This window comes from Meles meles, chromosome 14 (genome assembly GCF_922984935.1).
Source record: "Meles meles chromosome 14, mMelMel3.1 paternal haplotype, whole genome shotgun sequence".
NCBI classification, from domain to species: domain Eukaryota; kingdom Metazoa; phylum Chordata; class Mammalia; order Carnivora; family Mustelidae; genus Meles; species Meles meles.
In genome coordinates this window covers 13,212,371-13,240,318 of record NC_060079.1, presented here as the reverse complement: position 1 = coordinate 13,240,318, position 27,948 = coordinate 13,212,371, and the positions used below count along the sequence as shown (strand labels likewise).

The following is a 27,948-nucleotide window of genomic DNA, read 5'->3' as shown; positions in this document are numbered from 1 at the left end:
CCAATCAGAGCTCTCATCATCTTTATCTTAAGCCTGATTTAAATAAAACACTTTATTTTTTTCTTTCGTCAGCATCTAACAGAATGAGAAAGAAAAGGAAGGCCCACTGTTTTATCCTGGCCCACTCTCTGAAAAGTAACTTTACAGAAAGATAAAAGGTAAGCATGAAATCTTTATTAGTAATTTTTTTCTATTTTTTCCCTACTCACACAGAACAGCCTTATATTAATTATTCACACAAACTAAGTACACACGAGCCTTTAATAAGACATGCTTATTAGTATGCTGATGGGTTATTTCAAAATGAAGTTGTCCCCCAAAATAGAAAAGTACCAGACATATCACGGTATGTCTACTCTGCCCGCCAACTTTTAAATATTAAAAAGATGTTGAGCGGCTATAAGACCAATAATGTGATTTCTTTTAATATACACACTCTAATTTTAAGCAAAAGAAAAACTGAAATGGGAAGCAGGGGCTTGCCCAAGTCCGCGCGTGCAGAGGAAGAGCACATACAGAAGGTGAAGGGCATCAGAAACGTGCCTGCCCCCCCGGTCTTCCTGCAGATGAAGAGGTCAGGACTGTCTCCAGGTCACACTGTCCTCAGCCCCTTCGAGGAGGCTGCCAAAGAATATGAGGACATCCTGATCATAGCTTCCTACTCGTACATAGGTAAGGATTTCAAAAAGGAAAGCGGTTATTGAATAAACTGTCTGCAGATACCCGAACATTCAAGGAGTAAGCAATGACGCGAACGCCAGGCACCTGCATTCAAATCCTGCAAAGGTCTCATTTTCCAAACAGTACGGAATGTCTACACATAAATCACTGTGGAGTCTACACTCCGGATTCGGATCTGCTTCGTGGGGCAGAAGGGAGATGGCTGAAGGCAAGGCTTTACAAAAACTTGACTGTAAACCACAGTGAGAACACAAGAAACACATTTCATACTATAACCATTTGTATGTGTTGTGTGTATATAAAACTGAAACAAAATTTCATGAAACAACATACACCCCTACTACATGTGATACACTATGATATCTCTATTTTATTCTATTCCATTTTATAGTTCATTATTTTTAAATGATGGTCATGATCCATTCATTGGTTTTATAAGCCATTAATTGATCCTGATTTGCTGTTTACAAAAAAAAAAAATCATGCTGGTTCTTAAGCTAGATCATCAGAAAAGTCTACTGAGAAATCATTTAACATGATGTCTGCAGCTTTCTTCAAAGGTTGATATGAGACAATCTCGTGATAAATGTTTCTGCATCTTTGTAAAAGTGCTATTAAAAACAGAATATTACACCAGTCATTAGTTATACAAAGACCAAGGCTCAGTGTTCATGCATTTGTTTATTCATTTACTCATTGTACCTAGTTAAAAAAAAAAAAAAGAGAGAGTCCCTATGCTAGGAAGTGAGGATATAATGAGAAATGAGATACAGGTGTTGCCTTCAAATAATTCATAATTTAGGTAGAAAACAGAAAGGTAAATAGGCAATTAAATGATAATGGTTTGCATAATATGCTATGAAAGTACATTTGAAAGGCATCAAACCCAGATTTGAAAGGCCAGACTAGGCCAAAAGCTTCCAGGAATAAATAATAGCTATATTGTGTCCAAAAAAATGAGAAGGATGAGCTGGGTGACAAAGAAAATTGGTGAGGGGACACAGTGCTATACAGAGACTGGTAGATGCCAATGTTGGGGAAGAGGAAAGAATAAATGCCTCCGAAGAACTGAAATAATATGAAGGTGCAGGTGAACGAGGCTAGAAAAGTAAAAGAGCACCTGCCAAGGTCATCAGAGGCCCAATAAGTTTTTTTTTTTTTAAATATATAATGTATTATTTGCCCCAGGCAAACAGGTCTGTGAATCATCAGGCTTACACAATTCACAGCACTCACCATAGCACACACCCTCCCCAATGTCTATAACCCAGACACCCTATTCCTCTCCCTCCACTCCCCCAGCAACCCTCAGTTTGTTTCCTGAGATTAAGATTGTCTTATAGTTTGTCTCTCTCCTGGGTCCCATCTTGTTTCACTTTTTCCCTCCCTTCCCCCATGACCCTCTGACCTGCCTCTCAAATTCCTCATATCAGAGAAATCATACAATAATTCTTTCTCTGATTGACTTATTTCGCTCAGCATGATACCTTCTAGTTCCATCCACATTGTTGCAAATGGCAAGATTTCATTTCTTTTGATGGCTGCATAGTATTCCATTGTATATATATACCACATCTTCTTTATCCATTCATCTGTTGATGGACATCTAGGTTCTTTCCATAGTTTGGCTATTGTGAACATTGCTGCTATAAACATTCGGGTGCACGTGCCCCTTTAGATCATTACTTTTGTATCTCTGGGGTAAATACCCAGTAGTGTGATTGCTAGGTCGTAGGGTAGCTCTATTTTCAACCTTTTGAAGAACTTCCGTACTGTTTTCCAGAGTGGCTGCAGCAGCTTGCATTCCCACCAACAGTGTAAGGCCCAGCAAGTCTTGATGAGGAATTTGGACTTTATTCTAAAGGTTATAAAGGAATGCAAACGATTTTTACTTCCCATGGTAATGCAAAAAAAAAAAGAAAAGAAAAGAAAAGAAAAGAAAAAGAAAAAAATTTAAATCACATTAACCTATGGAATTGTTGAAGAGATCAATGATATGAAACCCAGACGAACTAATTTCTAGAGAGGAATTCTTCCCAGGTGGGTAGCAAGCTACGGCAGCTTTCAGGGACAAGCTAGGTCAGAGGGCAGGAGGGAGGAGAAAAGACCAGCTAGAGGCATTAGTCCCAAGGCAGGGGACCCGGCAAACAAGCAGTGATTAAAATGAGGCCGAATCCCAGGCCAACATGATTTCTATAGGAATCCAGAAGGCCATCTTAGATGCCAACAGTAGGAAAGAGTCCATGGTCTTGGGGAAGAACAAAAGCAATGGAAGTGAGAGAAGGTCTCTGAGCAGAAGGGCCACAGGATCAGACGTGATTGTGGAAAGACCTCTCTGGCTACAGTGTGGTTGACAGCAAGGAGCAGAGAAGATGAGCTGTGGCAGGAGCACACATGTAAGAGGTGGGGTGACCTCAACTAGCCCTGGGAAGGTGGAGACATAAGTGGTACTTAGGAGACAAAACTGACTGGGTTGACTGAAAGGTCCTGGGGAATGAGGAAGAGAAAGGGTAAAACAGACTCACAAGTCTCTGGGGTAGAACTCGAGATTCCATGTGTTCCCTGAGGCAAGACTACTGGGAAAACACTAAAGCAGGGGCTAGAGTCAGAGGATGAGGTCAGGGTGGCAGTGCTGGGTCTTGTGTCCTGTGAATCACCCCAGTGGACATGGCCTCTGGCAGGCAGAGGTAGGAACCTGAAGGTCAGGAGGGAGGTGTAGCAGGGGATAGAGGTTTGGGTGCCTTCAACATAGTCATAGGGGTGGATAAGGTCACCAAGGAGAACAGAGTGAGAACAGAAGGAATACCAGAAAAGATGCCCGGAAAACATAGCCATTTAAAGGAGAGGGAAAAGGACCCAAGAAGGAATGATTAGAAAGGCAGGAACACACAAGGATAGGACACTGTTCTGGAAAGCAAGAGAAAGGAGCACTTCAAGGAGTGAGCAGTCACCTTTGTCAAAGGAACCAAGAGGTTAAACCAGAGAAAGGTTGGAATTAGCCACTGGACATGGCTATATGGACACAGTCACAGACCTCAGCAAGGTGGTCTCGGTTGAAGGCCAAGCATGCGGGTCAGATGGAAGTGGGGGCTGGGGAAGAAGAGATCATGAATCATGGATTCTGAAGATGATTGGAAGGGGAGATGAGGGAGGGTGGCAGGAAGGAGTATTAAGATGGGAAAACTGGAGGTGGTGGGAATTCCATAGGAGCAAGGTAGAAGTCAAACATAGAAGAGGTTAAAGGTGCTATTTCAGTGCTTATAGTGACTGCCACAGGCCTGGGAATGGGAGCAGTGACACTCATGCAATGCATCTGCCGATCTGGCTCTAGGCTGTGAGCTCCCATAAGGAAGGAACTATGGCTTTTGTTTGCATTCCCCCCCCACCCCCGCATGCCCACACACGCTAGGCTCATGGAGTGAATGAGCAACCAACCACCTGGAGTGATGAAAGGCAATGCTGGCTGGGTGAGGTCAAGTGCCATTTCACGCTTCAAGGGCCAGTCTGTCTCAGAAACAACAGTGAAATCCAACAGGCAAGGAAGACAAGACAGTTTTCTTGACAAGAAGTCACTTCTGTGTTAAAAGTATATTAACACCTATGTAGCTATAATAAAATATACAAACCGATATTCAAATAATGGGACCCCTTTCAAAGGTAGAAGTTCTTACTCAACAGATACCATGCCTTGATCCTTAACCAGCCTGAGGAACTCACCCACTAAATGCATTACCATAAGGCTGCACATAGCTTGAGCTTTTCTTTTTTTCTTTCAGAAGAGATCAATACTCCTTGGCCTTCCCTTTAGCGTCTTTTCAAAGGCCCACCTGCACCCGCATCTCCTGATGATAATGACCTCAGGCAGAGGCACGTCACTGCTCAACAAAGATCAGTACGCCTGTCCAGGCTTGGGTATCTCTATGAAAGAGCCACGTCCATAGCCATGTTCTATTTTATCATTATTATTTTTTCACCATAGCACATACTCTCCCCAACGTCCATCACCCAGCCACCCCATTCCTCCCACCCTACCTCCCCTCCAGCAACCCTCAGTTTGTTTCCCAAGATTAAGAGTCTCTTATGGGGGACACCTGGGTGGCTCAGTGGGTTAAAGCCTCTGCCTTCGGCTCAGGTCATAATCCCAGGGTCCTGGGATCTAGCCCCCGCATCGGGCTCTCTGCTCGACGGGGAGCCTGTTTCCTCCTATCAGCCTACCTCTTTGCCTACTTGTGATCTCTTTCTGTCTGTCAAATAAATAAATAAACAAATCTTAAAAAAGAAAAAAGATTAAAAAAAAAAAAAAGTCTCTTATGGTTTGTCTCCCTCTCTGGTTTCATCTTGTTTCATTTTTTCCTTCCCTTCCCCTATGATCCTCTGTCTTTTTCTCAAATTCCTCATATCAGTGAGACCATATGATAATTGTCTTTCTCTGATTGACTTATTTCACTTAGCTTAATATCGTCTAGTTCCACAATGTTGTTGCAAATGGCAAGATTTCTTTTGCCATTTTTTGATGGTTGCATAGTATTTTTGATGGCTACATAGTATTCCATTGCATATATCTTCTTCTTTATCCATTCTTCTATTGATGGACACATTTTCTTTATCCAGTCATCTGTTGATAGACAGCTGGGCTCTTTCCATAGTTTGGCTATTGTGGACATTGCTGCTATAAACATTTGGGTGCACGTGCCCCTTCGGATGACTACATTTGTATCTTTAGGGTAAATACCCAGTAGTGCGATTGCTGGGTCGTAGGGTAGCTCTATTTTCAACTTTTTGAGGAAACTCCACATTGTTTTCCAGAGTCATAGCCATGTTCTATTAACCACTGAATCAGCTAGACCACACCAGAACCCCTGGAATGTGATTCTGGAGGTCCCGCAGTAGGAACCATTCTGATCTAAGGGATTGCAAAGTAAGAATATAAAGTCCTGACCCTTCAGAGGTTTAGAAACCAGTGCCAAGAATGTTGCTCAGCACATGTGGACATTCAGCAAATACCTGTTGAATGACTTTAAATCACTATAGTTGATACCAAGATCCTCCCTACATGCCCCAATAGCAAAGACTACAGAAATAATAGAAAGACTAATTGCTCAATTGATTTACCCACATAAATCAAATCAAAATCTTTCCCCACAAGAGAATAGGCAAGTGCTCATTTAAAAATATTGACTTTTCACTGTTATTTAAAACCTATCAATCCTACACAAATATCACTTAATTGCTTAAGGTCAAACTCTTTTCTGAAATGTGATTTATTAACACCAGGTAATTTAAAAGTCTAAAGACTTATTTTTCTGACCATAAAATCTATATCCAAATTTCTTTTTTCATTTAAACAATCAAAACTAATTGGCTACCTAGAAATAATCATTCCTATAGGGACCAAGTACCTTGGTCTCTACCCAGTACCTTGACAACCATTTATATTTCTTCATGGAGTAAAATATTCTTTAGCATGGGTTCTTTTCATAGTTCACAAATTTAATGTTCACTGTCCTAGGACAGAAACAGCTGCCATATACAGAGCACGCTGGTATCAGGACAGGTCCCACCGCCACAGACCGAGCCCTGTGTCGTGGAAAGAGAAGTCCGTGCTGAGAGTACATGCAGAAAGCTATGCTCATAGTTACCCTCCTCCTCCTGTGATGTAGCTGTAGCCGCCAGTGCCCAGGCCATAACCATACCGCTCTCCCAGAAACACCGGTTCGCTGGAGTCGTAACAGCTAAGCAAGTGTCGGAGCCTGGAGATGCTGAAATGCCAAAGGGAACATAAGCAATAATGACTTAACTCCGAAGTGTGTTCATGGTAAAGAGTTTATGATTCTTACATCCCACTGGTCATACTATAGAATTTTATGTATATATGTATAATTATAATAACACTATGAAATCATTTAGAGATGAAATTCAAGTGATTTACAGAAGAAACACATTTTTTCAAAAAGAGAAAAAAAAACCCGATGGTTTTTGTATATGCCTGTATATGTTGTATATGTTTCTGTATATGCCTGGCAACAGGAGAGAAACTAAAAAACAAGGGGCTCCCCAGTTTTAATGAGCCACTGCCAGAACGTGGCTGCCTAGTTTGGGTGAATGGGGCGGCAGGTTAATGAAGTCAAGGTTGCCGATGGACCGCTTAGCTCACTTCTACCAGTCCTGTTTCTCAGTAAGTGTGAACCAAACGTAACATCTTTTCAGGTGTACTTGGTATGGGAGTGCTGGCAACACTGACTGCATCTTCGGCCCTCCATCTTGGTCCCACCTGTAGAGCGCAGGTGGCACCACTTTAGATAACTACCCCGTGATGGGACCACGCCTCTAGCGCCATAAAAGCTGGGGATTATGGTCTGGATATTAGCAGAGAATTGCTGCGTATTGCTGTCCCGACCAAACGACCGAATGACCAACCCACCCACTGACCGGCCAACCAACCCACAGTAAGTTGTCCTGAGTAAAACTGTGTGGACAGGATAGAGTGGTTTCTTCCATTTTCGATATTAAAGTGCCTTCTCAGTCTGGAGGATACATGACTGACCCTCCTCCACCTTCTAACACTTGGTGTTGTGGGAAGGATACTGAGAATCAAGCCATGGGTGAAGGGGCTATGCCGGGGGAAGCCCATTGTCCGTGAAGGAAACCCCAAGCGGGCTACCTACCACCCTGTGGGCAGACTTGGCCTGGTCTTCTGCGCATTTCAGACCAGTGTGTGAGGACAGGGATGCCCCAAAAACACCTATCTGAAACGGTTGGTGTTAGGACTGTGGGATACTGGAGAACATGGTATAGTGGTAAATTGATTTGAGACGTCAGAAATGGCCTAAGCCGCTGCTCAGCCTGCCTTGTGACAAAGATTATACACTGCAGGCATAGTGAGAGCTGCAGGCACTTAACTGATCTGACCGGGTAAATGCCAGAGTTAAGAAAACCTGGCTTAACAAGGAGGCCGTTCCCTCCATTGTGCTGGACCTCTATGGAAGAACTGGGGATGAAACATACCATTTCCACCCAGCATTTCGGTGGCCCAAATGAAAAATTACTTTCCTCTTGTATGAATTTCCATATCTCATGGTCATCCCCACAGGCTAGGTATGGGCCTTCAGTATCCATTCTCGTCCCGGGGTTAAACGTCTGACTGCGATAGTAGCCCCTATAATGGCAGACTTACATGAAACCAAAAGGGAAATCAACTGAATAACAGGGAAAAATAAAGGATCCTCCCAATGATAAAATGGTGGAAAGGGGGCCTATCAAGAGCTCGTAAATAATAGTAGCAAGATCTAGTATTATCTGGGGGCGCCTGGGTGGCTGAGTGGTTAAGCCTCTGCCTTCAGCTCAGGTCATGATCTCAGGGACCTGGGATCGAGCCCCACATTGGGCTCTCTGCTCAGCGGGGAGCCTGCTTCCCCCCTTTCTCTCTGCCTACTTGTGATCTCTCTCTGTCAAATAAATAAAATCTTAAAAAAAAAAAAAGATCTAGTTTTGGGTACAATTGTGAATGGGATTGACTCCTTAATTTCTCTTTCTTCAGTCTTGTTGTTGGTGTACAGAAATGCAACTGATTTCAGTGCATTGATTTTATATCCTGACACTTTACTGAATTCCTGTACAAGTTCTAGCAGTTTTGGAGTGGAGTCTTTGTACCCAAAACTATAAGATACCTAGGAATAAACCTAACCAAAGAGACTAAGAATCTATACACAGAAAATTATAAAGTACTCATGAAAGAAATTGAGGAAGACACAAAAAAATGGAAAAATGTTCCATGCTCCTGGATTGGAAGAATAAATATTGTGAAAATGTCTATGCTACCTAAAGCAATCTACACATTTAATGCAATCCCTATCAAAATACCATCCATTTTTTTCAAAGAAATGGAACAAATAATCCTCAAATTTATATGGAACCAGAAAAGACCTCGAATAGCCAAAGGAATATTGAAGAACAAAGCCAAAGTTGGTGGCATCACAATTCCGGACTTCAAGCTCTATTACAAAGCTGTCATCATCAAGACAGCATGGTACTGGCACAAAAACAGACACATAGACCAGTGGAACAGAATAGAGAGCCCAGAAATCGACCCTCAACTCTATGGTCAACTAATCTTCGACAAAGCAGGAAAGAATGTCCAATGGAAAAAAGACAGCCTCTTCAATAAATGGTGCTGGGAAAATTGGACAGCCACATGCAGAAAAATGAAATTGGACCACTTCCTTACACCACACACGAAAATAGACTCCAAATGGATGAAGGACCTCAATGTGAGAAAGGAATCCATCAAAATCCTTGAGGAGAACGCAGGCAGCAACCTCTTTGACCTCAGCCACAGCAACATCTTCCTAGGAACAACGGCAAAGGCAAGGGAAGCAAGGGCGAAAATGAACTATTGGGATTTCATCAAGATCAAAATCTTTTGCACAGCAAAGGAAACAGTTAACAAAACCAAAAGACAGCTGACAGAATGGGAGAAGATATTTGCAAACGACATATCAGATAAAGGGCTAGTATCCAAAATCTATAAGGAACTTAGCAAACTCAACACCCAAAGAACAAACAATCCAATCAAGAAATGGGCAGAGGACATGAACAGACATTTCTGCAAAGAAGACATCCAGATGGCCAACAGACACATGAAAAAGTGCTCCATGTCACTCGGCATCAGGGAAATACAAATCAAAACCACAATGAGATATCACCTCACACCAGTCAGAATGGCTAAAATTAACAAGTCAGGAAATGACAGATGCTGGAGAGGATGTGGAGAAAGGGGAACCCTCCTCCACTGTTGGTGGGAATGCAAGCTGGTCCAACCACTCTGGAAAACAGCATGGAGGTTCCTCAAAATGTTGAAAATAGAACTACCCTATGACCCAGCAATTGCACTACTGGGTATTTACCCTAAAGATACAAACATAGTGATCCGAAGGGGCACGTGTACCCGAATGTTTATAGCAGCAATGTCTACAATAGCCAGACTATGGAAAGAACCTAGATGTCCATCAACAGATGAATGGATCAAGAAGATGTGGTATATATACACAATGGAATACTATGCAGCCATCAAAAGAAATGAAATCTTGCCATTTGCGACGACGTGGATGGAACTAGAGCGTATCATGCTTAGTGAAATAAGTCAATCGGAGAAAGACAACTATCATATGATCTCCCTGATATGAGGACATGGAGAAGCAACATGGGGGGGTAGGGGGATAGGAGAAGAATAAATGAAACAAGATGGGATTGGGAGGGAGACAAACCATAAATGACTCTTAATCTCACAAAACAAACTGGGGGTTGCTGGGGGGAGGTGGGATTGGGAGAGGGGGAGCGGGCTATGGACATTGGGGAGGGGAGGCGAACCATAAGAGACTATGGACTCTGAAAAACAACCTGAGGGTTTTGAAGGGTCAGGGGTGGGAGGTTGGGGGAACAGGTGGTGGGTGATGGGGAGGGCACGTTTTGCATGGAGCACTGGGTGTTGTGCAAAAAGAATGAATACTGTTACGCTGAAAAATTAATAAAAAGGGAAAAAAAAAAGTACTTTTAAAAGTAAAAAAAAAAAAAAAAAAAGATCTAGTATTATCTGGGAAAATACAAACAACCGATTTCAGTCTTGCTACACCTCTAGAAGGCACTGCCTAGGAGAAAGCAGTTTACTTCCTTGAAGGAAGGCTCTAAAAAGCCAGGGGTGTTGCCAAGTGCCCCTCTGCTAATGGCAGGATTTCAGGGGTGGATACCACCCCTGAGACTAGGGAGGTAAGCCAGAGACTACGCCCAGAGACTAGGAGGTAGGCCAGTGTTGCCCTCTTATGCGTGCAATACGGGGCAACCAGAGCCCCCAGGTGGAGTTAACCATTTATTGGTCTTGTACCAACCAACAGACAGTGCAAGCTCCAATAGTCACTGGCTGAATGCACACTTATCTATGGAAACACTTCAAAATTTGGGGGAGAAATAAAGGCAAAAAGGGTAGTAAGATGAGTACAGGCTTTAGGGATACTGATGCCAAATGTGAGTTGTGAATTGAATGTAACTTCACATCCAGAAGGGTTTGGCTGGGGCTTGTGGCAACAACAAAATGGCAAATCAATTATAGTTATTTGTATAAGTTCAATAAGAACGTGGTCTTGTAGCAGGACACCACTGGAAGAAAATGTTCTTTTAACAGGACATTGGAAACAGTGGTTATATTACCAAGGCTGTGACTGGAAGGTGAGACCAAGGCTGATGCTGAGAAGGGCTAGTTTTTCCATGTCTGAAGAAGTTACACCACTTATAGATACTTATAAAGTCCTTCCACTGTGTTTTAAACTAGAGCTGACCAGGTCCCACTCCACCAAATCCCCAGTTCTCTCATGACATTAATCAGTGTTTCCTGAAAAGAGTTGTTCTGTGGTCAATTTTGGATTAATTTTTTTTAATTGGCTAAATAAATTTCAATGTTTCTCAAGCCTGGTGAGCATCACGCATGCCCAAGACGTGGATATATCCAGCATTTCTCTAACGTATTAATCACAAATTCTTACAGAGAAGTATTAACACTGAGAAGACTGGTGCTCTAGAATTTCATTTTTCCTCCTTTGGGGGATAGGTAGGCTATTAAGAAGTCGAAGTGGAGGGGGGCACCTGGGTGGCTCAGTGGGTTAAAGCTTCTGCCTTCGGCTCAGGTCATGATCCCAGGGTCCTGGGATCGAGCCCCGCATCGGGCTCTCTGCTCCGCAGGGAGCCTGCTTCCTCCTCTCTCTCTGCCTGCCTCTCTGCCTACTTGTGATCTCTGTCTGTCAAATAAATAAATTAAAAAAAAAAAGAAGTCGAAGTGGAGATGCGTGACCCTTGCCAATCCACACTGCTGCATCTTACACAAAGAGCCCAGCTAATAAGCCTAAAGCTGAAAACGAATAAATCCATTAAGATGAAAAAAATCACTTAAAAATATGGTGCGAAGAGTTTACAAGTGTGCTAATCATGTTTCGACCTGCCTGGAGGTCAAGGCCTCTGACAAAGCTGACAGTTTCTCAGTGGCCAGAAAATGTTATCTTTGAAACTGTCCTGTTTGGGGCTCACAAGGTAAACATTCTAGGCACCTAGTTTGGAATCATCTTCGGGTCAGCTGATAACTCTGAGAGGGAAGGTGAGCAGGTGTGCAGATACCCAGAAAGACACCATTCGGTTATGGAGAATATACTCAAAGATCTCTAAGGCAACTGTGGCCTTCAGCTGGTAAAAGTATGTGTGTGTTTAAGAAAAACAAAAACAAATAAACAAAAAACCTCGAACACCTCTGGGGCCAATTTATATCTACTCCTTGACCTGAGAAGAAATGAAAAGTATTTATCTTCCTCCTGCATATTGTAAAAATGTCAATTCAACCCTCAACTTCTAATTTCTGAGATTAAAATAACTGGGATTTAACATCTCATCTGGTTTTCTTTTCCCTTTAACATCAACCATTTCCCTACCCAATATCATTTTAAAGCTGAAGAATCAAACTGAGTCGGACAACCATCATATGTTTCATTTTGCTAAAAACTAGAAATGTGGATAAAGCAGATGAATCTCCAGTTCTATCCAAGCGGATTGGCCATTCATCCAGGAAAGGAACTTTTATTTAACAATATGTTACCATTTAGGGCAATTTTAAGGCACAGAAAAAAAAAAAAACCACAGTATGGCAACAGGTAAGACTACATGCTGTCAAAATCATAAAAACACAGCTTCGTGTTGCATATAGATTTTCTAACAGCATAATACTGATTTGTGTATGTGTAATGGGCACACGTTACCTAAGTTTCAGCTGTACAACATAGTGATTTGACAAGTTTATATGTAATGTTACGCTCACCACAAGTCTTGCTACTATCTGTCCCATTACAGTGCTATTATAGGATCATGGATGGTATGCCTTCTGCTTTTTATTCCCATGGCTCATTCGCTCCATAACTGGAGCTCTGTATCTCCTCTACCCTTCACATATTTTGCCCAACTTCCCATTCTCCTTCTGTCTGGCAATCATTAGTTCTCTGTATTTATAGGTCTGATTCATTTATTTTACATTCTGTTTATTAGTGGAATCGTAACTCAGACTAAGAAAGATAAATACCTTATTTCATTTAATAACTTCCAGGTCCATCCATGTTGTCACAAATGGCAAGATCTTTCTTTTATAGCCAAGTAATATTCCACCGTGTGTGTATAAAGATGTGAAAAATATCTATCCCATCTTTATCCATTTATTAATGCACATTTGGGCTCCTTCCATGTCTTGGCTATTGCAGACAATGCTGCAGTAAACACAGGGGTGCATGTATCTTTTCAAATTGGTGTTTTCCTTTTCCCTGTGTAATCACCCAATAATGGAATTATTGGATCATATGGTATCTCTATTTTTGACTTTTTGAGGCACCTTCATACTGTTTTCCACAGTGGTTGCACCAGTTTGTGTTAGCGCTAGCAGCGCAAAAGGGTTCCTTTTTCTCTATATCCTTGCCAACACTTGTTGTTTCTTGAATTTGACTTTTGCCATTCGGACAAGTATGAAGTGATACCTCCTGTGGTTTTGATTTTGCACTTCCCCCAAAATTACTGATAGTGAGCATTTTTTATGTGCCCGTTGGCCATCTGTTTGTCTTCTTTGGAGAAATATCTATCCAGGTGCTCTTTTTTAATTGGATTGTTTTTTTGGTGTAGTAGGACTTCTTTACATATTTTGGATATGAACCCCTTGTTGGATAGATCATTTGAAATATCTCTCCCATTCAGTGGGTTGTCTTTTTGCTTCGTTGATGGTTTCCTTTGCTTTTGTTTCATGTTTCCTTTCATTTTGATGCAGTCCCAATCGTTAAATTCTGCTTTTGTTTTCGTCTTAGGAGACATACCTAGAAAAATATTGCTATGGCTGATGTCAGAGAAACTACTGCTCAAGCTCTCTGCTCAGATTTTTATGGTTTCAGGTTTCATATTTAGGTCTTTAATACCTTTTGAATTTGCGTGTATGGTGTTAGAAAATAGTCCACTTTCCTTTTTTTACATGTTGCTGTCTAGTTTTCCCAGCACCATTTATTGCAAACAGTGACTTTTGCCCACTGTATATTCTCTCCTTCTTTTTCAATAGACTGGCTGTATTAATGTGGGCTTATTTGTGGGGTATCTACCCTGTTCACTAATCTATGCATCTGTCTTTATTGCCAATACCATATGGTTTTGATTACTACAGCTTTGTAGTGTATCTTGAAATCTGGGATTGTAATACCTCCAGGTTTATTCTTTTTTATCAGCAATGTCTTGGCTATTTGGGGTCTTCTGTGGCTCCCTACAACTTTTAGGATTATTCTAATTTTAAGAAAAATGCTGTTGATGGGGCGCCTGGGTGGCTCAGTGGGTTAAAGCCTCTGCCTTCAGCTCAGGTCATGATCCCAGGGTCCTGGGATCGAGTCCCGCATTGGGCTCTCTGCTCAGCAGGGAGCCTGCTTCCTCCCTTCTCTCTCTCTGCCTCTCTCTCTGCCTGTCTCTTTGCCTGCTTGTGATCTCTGTCTGTCAAACAAATAAATAAAATCTTTAAAAAAAAAAAAAAAGAAAAATGCTGTTGATATTTTGATATGGATTGCACTGAATCTGTAGACTTCTTTGGGTAATAGGACATTTTGACAATATTCTTCTGACCCAAGAGGATGGAATATCTTTCCATTTGTTTGCGTCACCTTCAATTTCTTTCATCAGTGTTTTAGTTTTCAGAGTACAAGTCTTTAACCTCTTTGGTAAAATTGTAAATGGGGTGTTTTTAATTTCTCTTTCTGTGACTTTTTTGTGAGTGTACAGAAACACTACTGATTTCGGGGTATTAATTTTGAATTTTTCAACTTTAGTGAATTTATTACTTCTAGTAGTTTTTTGGTGGAATCTCTATCATGTCATCTAAAAGACTGACAGTTGAACTTCTTTACCAATGTGGATGTCTCTTATTGTCTGACTGCTATGGCTAGGACTTCTAGTACTATGTTAAATAAAAATAGTGAGAGTGGACATCTTTGTCTTATTTCTGATCTTAGGGGGAAAGCTCTCAATTTTTCCCATTGAGGATGATCTTAGTTGTGGGTTTTTAACATGTAGCCTTTATTATGTTTGGGTTTAGAAGAAACATACCTCTTTCGTTGAGAGATTTTATCATGAATGGAATCTTGTCAGATGCTTTTTTATACATCTATTGAGATGGTTATATGATTTTTTTTATCCTTCATTTTGTCAGAATACTGATTTTTTAAAATCCAGATGAAATTCTACTCCAATCTATGCCTTTTACTTTTTAACATTTTATTTGGAAATAAAGATTATAGAACAATTCCAAGAGTAGTACAATGGGAAGTATTCTCCTATATCCTTTACCCATATTTACCAGTTGTTAACTTTACCCTATTTGCTTTATCATTATCTCTCAATATTTCTCTCTAGATAGATATTCATATTCATATATTCATGTATCTGTGTATATATATGTGTGTAAATGTGCACGTGTGTGCATGAGCTACACATATATTTTCTCTTTTCTAAAATATTTGGGAGTAAGCCTCAAAAATTATGCCCATTTCTCCTAAATACATTAATGTGTATCTCCTAAGAACAGGAAAAGTAAAGAATTTCAAAAACTTTAATGTTAATATAGTAATTTTCTTAAAAAGTTAAATATACACCTACATGTTTCAGCCATTCTACTCATAGGTATTTAGCCAAAACAAATAAATATACAAAGATATATACACAAAAGTTCATAACAGCTTTAATTAGGATTCCAAAACTGAAAACAAATGCTTCTATCTAACCTACTACCCTTATTCCAATTTTATCAATTGACCAAATGTCTGTTATAGCACATCTCCCCTTCACTATAGGACGCAGCTCAGGATCTCTTATTGCATTTATTTATCATATCACCTTATTCTCTCTTAATCTGCAAATTATTCGGCTTCTCCTTGTCTTTCGTGACACTGGTATTTTTAATAATAAAAGCAGCTCTCCTGGGGCACCTGGGTGGCTCAGTGGGTTAAGCCGCTGCCTTCGGCTCAGGTCATGATCTCGGGGTCCCGGGATCGAGTCCCGCATCGGGCTCTCTGCTCAGCGAGGGCCTGCTTCCCTCTCTCTCTGCCTGCCTCTCTATCTACTTGTGATCTCTGTCAAATAAATAAAATCTTTAAAAAAAAAAAAAAAAAAGCACCTCTCCTATTTTTAATGGAATGATCCTCCTGTTGGGTTTGTCTGGTGCTTCCTCATGACAAAGTCCAGCATATGCATTCCCAGTCACGGTATTGGATATGTGATGCTGTATCTGACACACGATGTCCTTCTGATCTTCACTGGTGATACCTATTCTATTCACCCAGTCAAGTTGTCTGGTATCTCCACTGGACAGTTACTGTTTTTCCATTGCTATTTTTTTAATTCCAGTGTAATTAATGTACAATGTTACATTAGTTTCAGGTAACCTAAAAGAAACAGATAAACTCCTAGAAACCTATACCTCCCAGAACTGAATCAGGAAGAAACAGAAAATCTGAACAGACTGATTACCAGCAAGGAAACTGAATCCCAACAAACAAAAGTCTAGAACCAGATGACTTCACAGGCGAATTCTATCAAACATTTAAAGAAGAGTTAAAACCTCTTCTTTCAAACTATTTCGTAAAAGTAGAAGAGGAAGTAAAGCTTTTCTTCCAACTTCATTCTAGGAGGTCAGCATTCCCCTAATACCAAAACCAAAGAAAGACACTACAAAAAAGGAGAACTACAGGTCACTATTCCTGATGAACATAACTATTTTCTACTTCTTATAAGACTGAACTCCTTGATCCTTAATTTTAATGATTCATAATTCATTGTTGTCCTTAATTACATGATGCTTGTCCAAGATGTGACCAAGGGAAACCATTTTTCCTTCACTCACAGTTGAGTTCATCTTTTTTTCTCTATCTTTATCAATTTTTCTCCTTATCCTTATTGATTTTTCAAATATGTAAAATATGAGCATGCTTCCCCAACTCAAATGAATTAAGAGATAAATTCAGAAGTATCACACCCTCTCCTACTCCGTCTATCCTCTTCTCTCACCGAACCCTTTTAGAAACCAACTTCATGGTTTATTGGTTCAACTGTCCATCACTTGATTTTGTAAAGATAAGAAGATATAGATATGCTTTATTTCCTTTTCATTCTTACACAGAGACGAGCATACTAAATACATTGTGCACTTTGAAATGAGAAAAGCATTCAGTACCAATTTTTCAAGGAAACAAAATTCTGATTAATTTGAACTTTTTCTCTACCTTGTCATTTCTGCATGTATCTTTATTATTTCCTTCCTTGTGTTTTTTGGGGGGTTGGCTTTGTGATTTTTTTTTCCAGCTTTTAAAGCTGGGAATTGAACTTTTTATTCTCATTGATTTGCCAGATATTTATCCATCCCTTTATTTTTAGGCTTTTTGAAGAACTGTGTTTATGTAGGTCTCTTATATAAAAGTACAGAGTTGGAGTTTGCTTTATGAGCCAATTTGAAAAGTTCTTTGGTAAGTTAAACCCATTCAAATTTAGTGATACAACTAATATTTGTTTTCAACATGAAATTACTTTGGGCTTTAATTATACATATACTATTTACTGTGTTTCTTTAATTGTTCCTTTAAGAAAAAAATTTGTGTTGGAAAAGTTTTTCCCATGATCTTATATTTAACTTTTTATGCCTTATGCTTTTTTTATTTAACATTTTATTATTAGATCTGTCAGTTTTATATGATACCCTTTGAATCTCATCTCCTAGCTATACAGTAAGCCATGATCTTATTCTACTTTCTCTTTCCGTTCCATTTTTTTAAAGTTTCAAGATTCTGCTTTGTCAAACATATTATGTTTATATACTATTCCCCTACCCACATCCCCAACCCTGTTTTACAGTTAAATATACAAAATGTCCACCATCAGTCCTCTTGCCCAAATTTCCTCTCTCATTTGCATGAAGTTCTCTAATATATTCCCCAGGAAGGATGCATGTACATACTGCTCCCTTGGTTCATGGACATTACTTTCCTATAGACTTGATACTTAAGAGAATCTTAGCTGCACATAAAATTTGTAACTCACAGTTTTTTTAGTTTAACATGTTCCTCTACCATTTGTTTCCATATTTAAGTCATTCTGAGAAGTCTGATGCTGGTCCTACTTTCTTGCTCTTCAGGTTATTTCGTCATTTTGCCTCAAGACTCAGAGGAGTTATCGAAGCCTAGTAGTTTCACCCAGTGATGTGAAGAAGCTGAAGATCCCAAGTCAATTTTCTAAGGCACCTACTAGGTAGGCCTTTTCAATATATACATTAAGGTCCTCTTTTATTTCGGGTAATTTAAATGTTATTTCTGTTCTTTTTTTTTCTTCAGTCAGGAATTCCAATTATACATGTATTGGACTTCATTGCCTCTTCATTTTGAACCACTTTTTTCCAACCTTTTTAAGTACTTGACTCCATTTTCTGTATTACTTTCCTAATTTTCATTTGAATTTGTTTACTACGGGGTATTTTAGTATAACTCCAGATATGAATTTGCCTTTTTCTTTCTTTCTTGAGTCTAAAATTCTACCTTCACTTTTTCCCTTTTTTGACCAGTTCCTTTTTTTCAGTTTTTGAAGTTTTTTCTTAACTAGGCTGTATGACTGCATGGAGCCCAAAGTGGGGCTTAAACTCATGACCCTGAGATCAAGACCTGAACTGAGATCAAGAGTTGGATGCTTAACCAACTCAACCTTGTAGGTACCCCAAGGTTTTTGAATTTCTGACCTGACTCTATTCAGGCTCATGACTTAGGAGAAGTCAAAGTTCATGCAATCAAGAATGATGTCAGAGTCTTGCAAGGTAAAAGTGCCAAGCTCAAAATAAAAAACACATTTAAGACCTCAATGGGCAATTAGACATTATTGCTAGCAAATAAGAAAATGTGGCAAAATTTTTAATGGAAATTATGTTGAAGATTGATGACATAAGTGAAGTGGTTACAGATATAGTAAATGTTATACAAGATGTCCTTGAAAAAAGACCCCATTCTTGGAGGTGATTGTGCTCTGCTTGGATGCTCACAGTTTAGTCTAGGAATCACTGATCTAGAATCAGTGTCTGGATCAGCTGGTTTATAGTTTTCATCAAATTTGGAAAATATTTTTTTAAACATTTGTCATGTGCCCTTTTTGGGGACTCCAAATTGCATATATACAAAGCCACCTGAGATTGTCCCACAACTTAGATACGTTCTGTTCACTGATTTTTAATTACTTATCTTTGTGTTTCCTTTGGATAGTTACTATTGCTGTGTCCTCAAGGTCACTTGTATTTTCTTCTGAAATATCTAATTTTCTGTTAATCTCATCCAGTGGATTTTTCACCTCAGAAAATAAAGTTTTCATCTCCAGAAGCTTGGTTTTGTTATACCTTTCATGTTCCTTTTTGAATAAATGGAAGAGTTATTAAGCTATAACAGAACTGGTTGTTATAACAACTAGTTAGCACTAGGTCATTTCTAGGGTAATTTCAATCAACTGATTTTTCTCATTATGTGTGTGTTTTCCTGCTGCTTTGCATGTCTGGTAACTTATGACTGAATGCCAAACATTATGAATCTCTGATGGGTTATGGATATTTTGGTGTTTCTAGAAATCTTCTTGAGCTTTGCTCTTGGATGCAGACTAGATACTTGGAAATAGTTTGCTATTTGGGGGTCTTTTAAGATCTCTTAGGCAGGACTGGATGGAGCAGTACTTAATCCAACCTTAACTGTTTCCTGCTATTAAAGCAAGACATTTCTATATACTTTACCCAATACCCTGTGGATCCAGAATTTCTCACTTTGGTGGGAACTCTACTGAACCCTGTGTGTTGGCCACCATCCCCTCTCATCATTTTGGCTGGTTCTCTCCCCAGCCTCCGGTAGTTTCCTCACACACATTTGTACTGAACTCTGGTTCAGTACAGATCTCTGGTGTTCTTCAGTGTATCTCTCCCTCTGCAGTGTTATGTCTTACAAACTAAAGGCCTCAGTCACCCGAGGCTCTCAGCATCATCTCTTCAACTCAAGAGGTGGCCAGATTATACCTATAGCTTCCCAACACCTCCCCACTCCACAGAGGAATGCTCAGCAGCTATTTATACTTCCTTAAGGCATTTAGCTGGGGCTGCCATAGAACTCACCTCCTATGTTTCACATGTCTCAGCGGTCACTGTCCTTTGTTGCCTAATGTCCAGTGTCTTAAAAGCCCTCATTTCTTATATTTTGTCCTTTTGGGGGACATCTGAAACAATGTAAGGGTAAATCTAATCCCTGTTACTCCATCTTGGCCAGAAGAAAAGTACGCATCATAGCTTCTGCATATGAATATATGTAGGATTTAAAGCCATCCTAGGATGAGAAAGAGTCCTTACCTTATTAATGTATCATCATCCACAATGACCAACCATGCAATTCTGTCATGGCTGTGATTCAGAAATTTTTCCAAAATAGCAAATGTCTTTCCACAATGACCTAGGAAAGGCAAGAAGAAAACTTACAGTGTAATATTTTCTTTAAAATACACATATAATTCATTTTAGGGGGAGCCTGGGTGATATAGTTGGTTAACCATCCAACTCTTGGTTTCAGCCCAATGATCTCAGGATCATGAGAGATGGAGCCCCACACTGGGCTCTGCACTCAGCAGGGAGTCTGAGTTTCTCTCTTTCTCTCTGCCCCTCCCCACCCCCAACACTCTCCTTTTCTCTAAGTAAATCTTTAAAAAATTTTTAAAAATAAAATACATATATAATTCATTTTACATTATTTAGTTTTAAAAGCTTAAATCCTGACACATACACAAATAGAAAATTTAAAAATTAGCCTTTTCTCATTTTCATAGACATAATGAACCAGTGGGAACTTCAGAGATCATGAAGTCTAAGGCGTTTATTTCACACGCGGGGAAATGAGAGACCTAGAGAGAGGAGGTCACTTAGCTAATCTGAGGCAGAGCTAGTATAGTATCTTAGCTCCAAAGTTGTAAGCCTCATAGAAACTATAGAAGCTTGGCCCCTTTCTTTAGGTGTATTCTGAAGGAACCGTTAGAACCCTAAGCATTACAACTTGGGAAACAATGGCACAAAAGTAGGATATTACATCTCCATTCATTTACGTTGTAAATATTTGCTATTAAGTTTCCAGTATGCCAGATACTGTGGCAGGTTCTGCTCTAAAAGCATAGTATGCACGAAGAGTTACAGCTCTTCAGATGCCGACAGATAAAGGTCAGTGCTTTAAGGGAAAAGGCTGAGTCCCAAGATAAGAATAAAATGCTTGGAAAGAGAACTCAAATCAATAAATAACAATATACCCCTGATTTCAACAAAATATTTGGTGACACAATAGAGAACAAGCTAATATTAACAATATTAAGCCACTCAATGTGACCTTTATTTTCATTTTTCTTGATCTCTTTATGTATTTTTAACCACGATTTGAAAGCCATCTCAAAATCTTATAGGAACAATGTAGAGTATAAATAGCAATAATAATGTCAGACTAAACAAATTAAGAACTCAAACATGGAATATGTGAATAAATGATGATGAAAAAGCAACTTAAATTAAAATCTAAAAAGCCAGCTTAACCCAAAACACCTCAATCTAAAATTATTTTTCCAGAGCCCAGTGAAGATGGCAGAGGACTGGGGGACCCTAGTTTCATCTGGTCCCAGGAATTCAGCTAGATAGCTATCAAATCATTCTTAACACCTGTGAACTCAACCGGAGATCTAAGAAAAGAATCGCTGCAATTCTACAAATAGAAAAGCGATCATTTTTTGCATGGTAGGAGGTGCAGAGAAGTGAACCGAGGTGATATATCAGAGGATAAACCCTGGGGGGGAAGGAGCCTCCATAAGCCAGGTACCAGAAAGTGCTATAGCAGTGGGATGCAAAATCAGAACTTACAAAAATCTGTTCCCATGTGTCTAAAAGGTGGTGAAGCAGGCAGAATACCAGGTGGGACAGTGTGGTCCCAGGATCCCCAAAAGAATGGGGGTGCCCGAGTGCGGCAGAGTTCCCAAGCATCGGAGTAGGGAAATCAGCTGCAATCAGGGAGCTCAGGAGTGGGCTCTCAGTTCTGTGTTGCTATAAACCATAAACCACAGCATGGTCGGTGGACTGCTGTCTGAGCAGGGGTGAGAGTCCCCTCCTTGCTCCTGGGCAGTGGCGCATGTGTGCACTGCAGGAGTCTGTAAAGTTTGGAGACTCCACAGGGTCCTGTGCCTAAGATTAAAATGCTCGGTTAGAGGCTGGGTGAACACAGAGTCCAGAGGGAAACCAGGGAGACGAGAGTGCCTGACTGCTTTTCTGTGAGGGCTTAGCTCCGGGGCTGAAGACCAGGGCACAACCGTTCTCATCCTCTAAAGCGGCGTGTAAAGCCTTCAGGGAATGAAAGCCACATAGAGCAATCTGAAGCAGCTTGCACTGTCTGGCCCCCTAGCAAGGGGCAGGGCAACTCCGCCCAGGCAAAGACACTAGAATATCAGTGCAGCAGGCCCCTCCCCCAGAAGACCTGCTGGAACATCAGGCCAATACCAAGTTTACGCAGCACACAGAATGACAACTCCAGCACTAGGGGAAAATAGAATATAGAATTTGAGGTTTTTCTCTCATTCATTAGGCTTTCAGTTTGATTTTTTTTCCTTTTCAACTAGTTTCTTATTTTATCAAACCTTTTAAGTCTTTTTTTATTTTCATTTTACATTTTACATATATATTCTTCATTTTTGGCCTCCTTTCATCATATTCAATTTTATTTTTATATATATGTAAGTTTTTCTTTTTTTACAATTTTAGGATTTATTTTCTAACAAATAGACCAAAATACTCCCAGAACCTAGTGTATTACTCTGTTCGGTCCACCTGTTTGATTATATTCTTTTTTCCTTTTTTGGTTTCTCATCTCCTCTGATTTGTTTAGTACATATTTTCCTGGGTCATGGTTGATATTTCTGTATTTTGTTCCCTTGTTCATCTGTTCTCTGGACCAAATGACAAGATGGAAAAATTCACTGCAGAAAAGAGAACAAGAGGCAGTACTAACTGCCAGACACTTAATCAATATGGATACAAGAGAGATATCAGAGCTAGAATTCAGAATAACGATTATAAAAATACATCCAGATTGAAAGTAAGGGGGTTGAAAACCACTTATCATGCTAATGGACACCAAAAGAAAGCTGGGATCCAGAGGGAGACAAACCATAAGAGACTCTTAATCTCACAAAACAAACTGAGGATTGCCGGGGGGGAGGGGGATAGGGTGAGGGTGGTGGGGTTATGGACATTGGGGAGAGTATGTGCTATGGTGAGTGCTGTGAAGTGTGTAAACCTGGCGATTCACAGACCTGTACCCCTGGGGCTAATAATACATTACATGTTTATAAAAAAATTTAAAAAATTATTTAAAAAAACACCAAATAAATCATAAAAGAAAAATCAAGATATTTAACTACTTTGAATAAAATAATTTTGTTCATTAAAAGAAAAAAACAAAACAAAAGAAAGCTGGGGTGGCAATCCTTTTAGCAGACAAAATAGATTTTAAACCAAAGACTATTAGCAGATGAAGACATTCACTATATCATAAAGGGTCTATCCAACAAGAAGATCTAACAATTGTAAATATTTATGCCCCTAACTTGGGAACAGCCAATTATATAAACCAATTAATAACAAAATTAAAGAAACACATTGATAATACAATAATAGTAAGGGACTTTAACACCCCACTCATGGCAATGGACAGATCATCCATGCAGAAGATCAACAAGGAAACAAGGCACGTTGGACCAGATGAACTTCACAGGTATATACAGAGCATTCCATCCTAAAGCAACCGAATACACATTCTTCTCAAGTGCATATGGAGCATTCTCCAGAATCGATCACATACTGAGTGACAAATCAGATCTCAACCAGTACCAAACGATTGGAATTATTCCCTATTTTCAGACCATAATGCTTTAAAACTTGAACTCAGTCACTAGAGGAAATTAGGAAGGAAAACAAGCACATAGAGGTTAAAGAGCATCCTATTAAAGAATGAATGGGTCAACCAGGAAATTAAAAAATAATTTAAAAAATTCATGGAAACAAATGAAAATGAAAACACAACTGTTCAAAATCTTTGGGATGCAGCAAAGGCGGTCCTAAGAGGGGATTATATAGCAACACAAGCCTTTCTCAAGAAACAAAAGTTTCAAGTACAGAGCCTAACCTTACATCTAAAGGAGCTGGAGAAAGAAAAGCAAATAAAGCCTAAACCAAGCAGGAGAAGAAAATGAATAAGATTAGAGCATAAATCTATGAAATAGAAACCTAAAGAAGAGTGGAATATATCAACAAAACTATGAGCTGGTTCTTTGAAAGAATTAATAAAATTGATAAATCCCTGGCCAGACTTATCAAGAAGAAAAGAGAAAGGACCCAATTAATAATATCATGAATGAAAGAGGAAAGATCACAACCAAACACCAAAGAAATACAATTATAAAAACATATTATGAGCAACTATATGCCAGCAAATTAAGCAATCTGGAAGAAATGGATGCATTCTGAAAGATGTATAGACTACCAAAACTCAAACAGGAAGAAACAGAAAACCTGAGCAAACCCATAACCAGCAAGGAAATTGAAGCAATAATCGCAAATCTCCCTACAAAAAAGAGTCCAGGGGAATTCTACCAAACACTTAAAGAAGAATTAATACCTATTCTTCTGAAGCTCTTTCGAAAAATAGAAAAGGAAGGAAAACTAATAAACTCATTCTACGAGGCCACCATTACCTTGATCCCAAAACCAAAGACTTCAACCAAAAGGAGAATTACAGACCATTATCCCTGATAAACATGGATGCCAAAATTCTCACAAAAATACTAGCCTGTAGGTTCCAACAGTACATTAAAAGGATTATTCACCACCACCAAGTGGAATTTATTCCTGGGCTGCAAGTGCAGGTCAACATCCACAAATCAATGTGACACACTACATTAATAAAAGAAAGGACAAGAACCATATGATCCTCTCAGTAGATGCAGAAAAAGCATTTGACAAAATACAGCATCCTTTCTTGATTAAAACTCTCCACATGTAGGGATAGAGGGAACATAGCTCAATATCATAAAAGCCATCTACAAAAAGCCCACAGCAAATATCATTCTTAATGGGGAAAAAGTGAGAGTTTTTCCCCTATGGCCAGGAACACGACAGGGATGCCCACTCTCACCACTGTTATTCAACAGAGTACTAGAAGTCCTAGCCTGAGCAACCGGACAACAAAAAGAAATAAAAGGTATCTGAATGGGCAAAGAAAAGTCAAACTCTCACTCTTCACCAATGACATGATACTCTCTGTGTGGAAAACCCAAGACTCCACCCTAAAATTGCTAGAACTTATAGTTCACAGAATTCAGATACATTTCTATACACTAACAATGAGACAGAATACAGGGAAATTAAGGAATTGATCCCTCTTAAAATTGCAACAAGATACCTAGAAATAAACCTAACCAAAGATGCAAAGGATCCATACTCTATAAACTGTGGAACACTCATAGAAGAAACTGAAGGAGATAAAGAAATGGAAAATGTTCCATGGTCATGGATTGGAAGAACAAATATTGTTAAAATGTCTATGCTACCCAAAGCAATCTATACATTCAATGCAATTCCCATCAAAGTACCATCAGCATTTTTCACAGAGCTGGAAGAAATAATCCTAAAGTTTGTATGGAACCAGAAAAGACCCCAAAGCCAAAGGAAAGTTGAAAAAGAAAACCAGAGATGGTAACATCACCATTCCAGACTTAAAGATCTATTATTAAGCTGTAATCAGTAAGGCAGTATGGTATTGGCATAAAAACAGACACATAGATCAATGGAACAGAATAGAGAGGCCAGAAATAGACCATCAACTCTACAGTCAACTAATCTTCGACAAAGCAGGAAAGAATGTCCAGTGGAAAAAAGATAGTCTCTTCAACAAATGGTGTTGGGAAAATTGGACAGCCACATGCAGAAGAATGAAACTGGACCATTTTCCTACACCATACACAAAAATAAACTCAAAATGGATGAAAGACCTAAATTTGAGATAGAAATCCATCAAAAGCCTAGAAGGGAACAGGGGCATCAACCTCTTTGACCTCAGACAGCAACTTCTGGCTCGACCGGTCTTCAAAGGCAAGAGAAACAAAGGCCAAATGAGCTATTGGGACTTCAACAAGACAAAAAGCTTTTGCACAGCAAAGGAAACAGTCGACAAAACCAAAGACAAACAACAGAATGGGAGAAAATACTTTCAAATGACATATCTGATAAAGGGTAACATACATAATTGATAAAGAACTTATCAAACTCAAAACCCAAAGAACAAATAATCCAATTAAGGTATGGGCAGAAGACATGAACAGACATTTCTCCAAAGAAGACTTACAAATGGCCAACAGACTCATGAAAAAATGCTCAACATCACTCAGCATCAGGGAAATATAAATCAAAACCATAATGCGATACCACCTCACACCAGTCAGAATGCTAAAATCAACAGGTCAGGAAACAACAAATGTTGGTGAGAATGCGGAGAAAGGGGAACCCTCTTACACTGCTAGTGGGAATGCAAGGTGGTACAGCCACTCTGGAAAAAGTATGGAGTTTCCTCAAAAAGTTAAAAATTAGAGCTACCTTACAACCCAGCAATTGCACTACAGGGTATTTACCCCAAAGATGCATATGTAGTGATCTGAAGGGGCACTTTCACCCCAATGATCATAGCAGCAATGTCCACAATAGCCAAACTATGGAAAAGGCCCAGATGTCCATTGATAGATGAATGGATAAAGAAGATGTGGTATGCAATAGCCAAACTATGGAAAGAACCTAGATGTCCATCAACAGATGAATGGATAAAGAAGATGTGGCATATATATACAATGGAATTCTATGCAGCCATCAAAAGAAATGAAATCTTGCCATTTGCAACGACATGGATGGAACTAGAGCATATTATGCTTAGCGAAATAAGTCAATCGAAGAAAGACAACTATCATATGATCTCCCTGATATGAGGAAGTAGAGATGCAACGGGGGCGGTTTGGGGGGGTAAGAAAAGAATAAATGAAACAAGATGGGATCAGGAGGGAGACAAACCATAAGAGACTCTTAATGTCACAAAACAAACAGAGGGGGGCTGCAGGGGGTTATTGACATTGGGGAGGGTATGTGCTATGGTGAGTGCTGTGAAGTATGTAACTGGTGATTCACAGACCTGTACCCCTGGGGCTAATAATACATTATATGTTTATTAAAAAAAAAAAAAAAAAAAAGGTGTGGTATGTATACAATGGAATAGTACTCAGTCATCAAAAAGAATGAAGTCATGACAGTGAAAATACAGAAAGGGAAATTAGAGAATCGATTCCATTTACTATAGCACCAAGAACCATAAGATACCTGGGAATAAACCTAACCAAAGAGGTAAAGGACCTATACTCGAGGAACTACAGAACACTCATGAAAGAAATTGAAGAAGACACAAAAAGATGGAAGACCGTTCCATGCTCTTGGATTGGAAGAATAAACATTGTTAAAATGTCTATACTGCCTAGAGCAATCTATACTTTTAATGCCATTCCGATCAAAATTCCACCGGTATTTTTCAAAGAGCTGGAGCAAATAATCCTAAAATTTGTATGGAATCAGAAGAGACCCCGAATTGCTAAGGAAATGTTGAAAAACAAAAACAAAACTGGCGGCATCACGTTACCTGATTTCAAGCTTTACTACAAAGCTGTGATCACCAAGACAGCGTGGTACTGGCATAAAAACAGACACATAGACCAGTGGAACAGAGTGGAGAGCCCAGATATGGACCCTCAACTCTATGGTGAAATAATCTTCGACGAAACAGGAAAAAATATTCAATGGAAAAAAAGACAGTCTCTTCAATAAATGGTGCTGGGAAAACTGGACAGCAATATGTAGAAGAATGAAACTCGACCATTCTCTTACACCGTACACAAAGATAAACTCGAAATGGATAAAAGACCTCAACGTGAGACAGGAATCTATCAGAATCCTAGAGGAGAACATAGGCAGTAACCTCTTCGATATCAGCCACAGCAACTTCTTTCAAGATATGTCTCCAAAGGCCAAGGAAACAAAAGCAAAAATGAACTTTTGTGACT

General features: G+C 39.5%; 1 protein-coding gene across 2 annotated transcripts in view; it reads right to left on the bottom strand.

Annotated features, from left to right (window-relative positions):
* Window positions 1–27,948, bottom strand: part of B3GLCT (beta 3-glucosyltransferase) — a 125,769-nt gene that overhangs the window by 15,166 nt on the left and 82,655 nt on the right. For both annotated transcript variants that reach the window (XM_045978237.1, XM_045978236.1), the window contains exons 12-13: window positions 20,129–20,228; window positions 6,321–6,440 (exon numbers count right to left, since the gene is read on the bottom strand). In XM_045978237.1, the coding sequence (XP_045834193.1) occupies window positions 6,321–6,440; window positions 20,129–20,228 (220 nt within the window). The remainder of the gene's footprint in view (window positions 1–6,320; window positions 6,441–20,128; window positions 20,229–27,948) is intronic.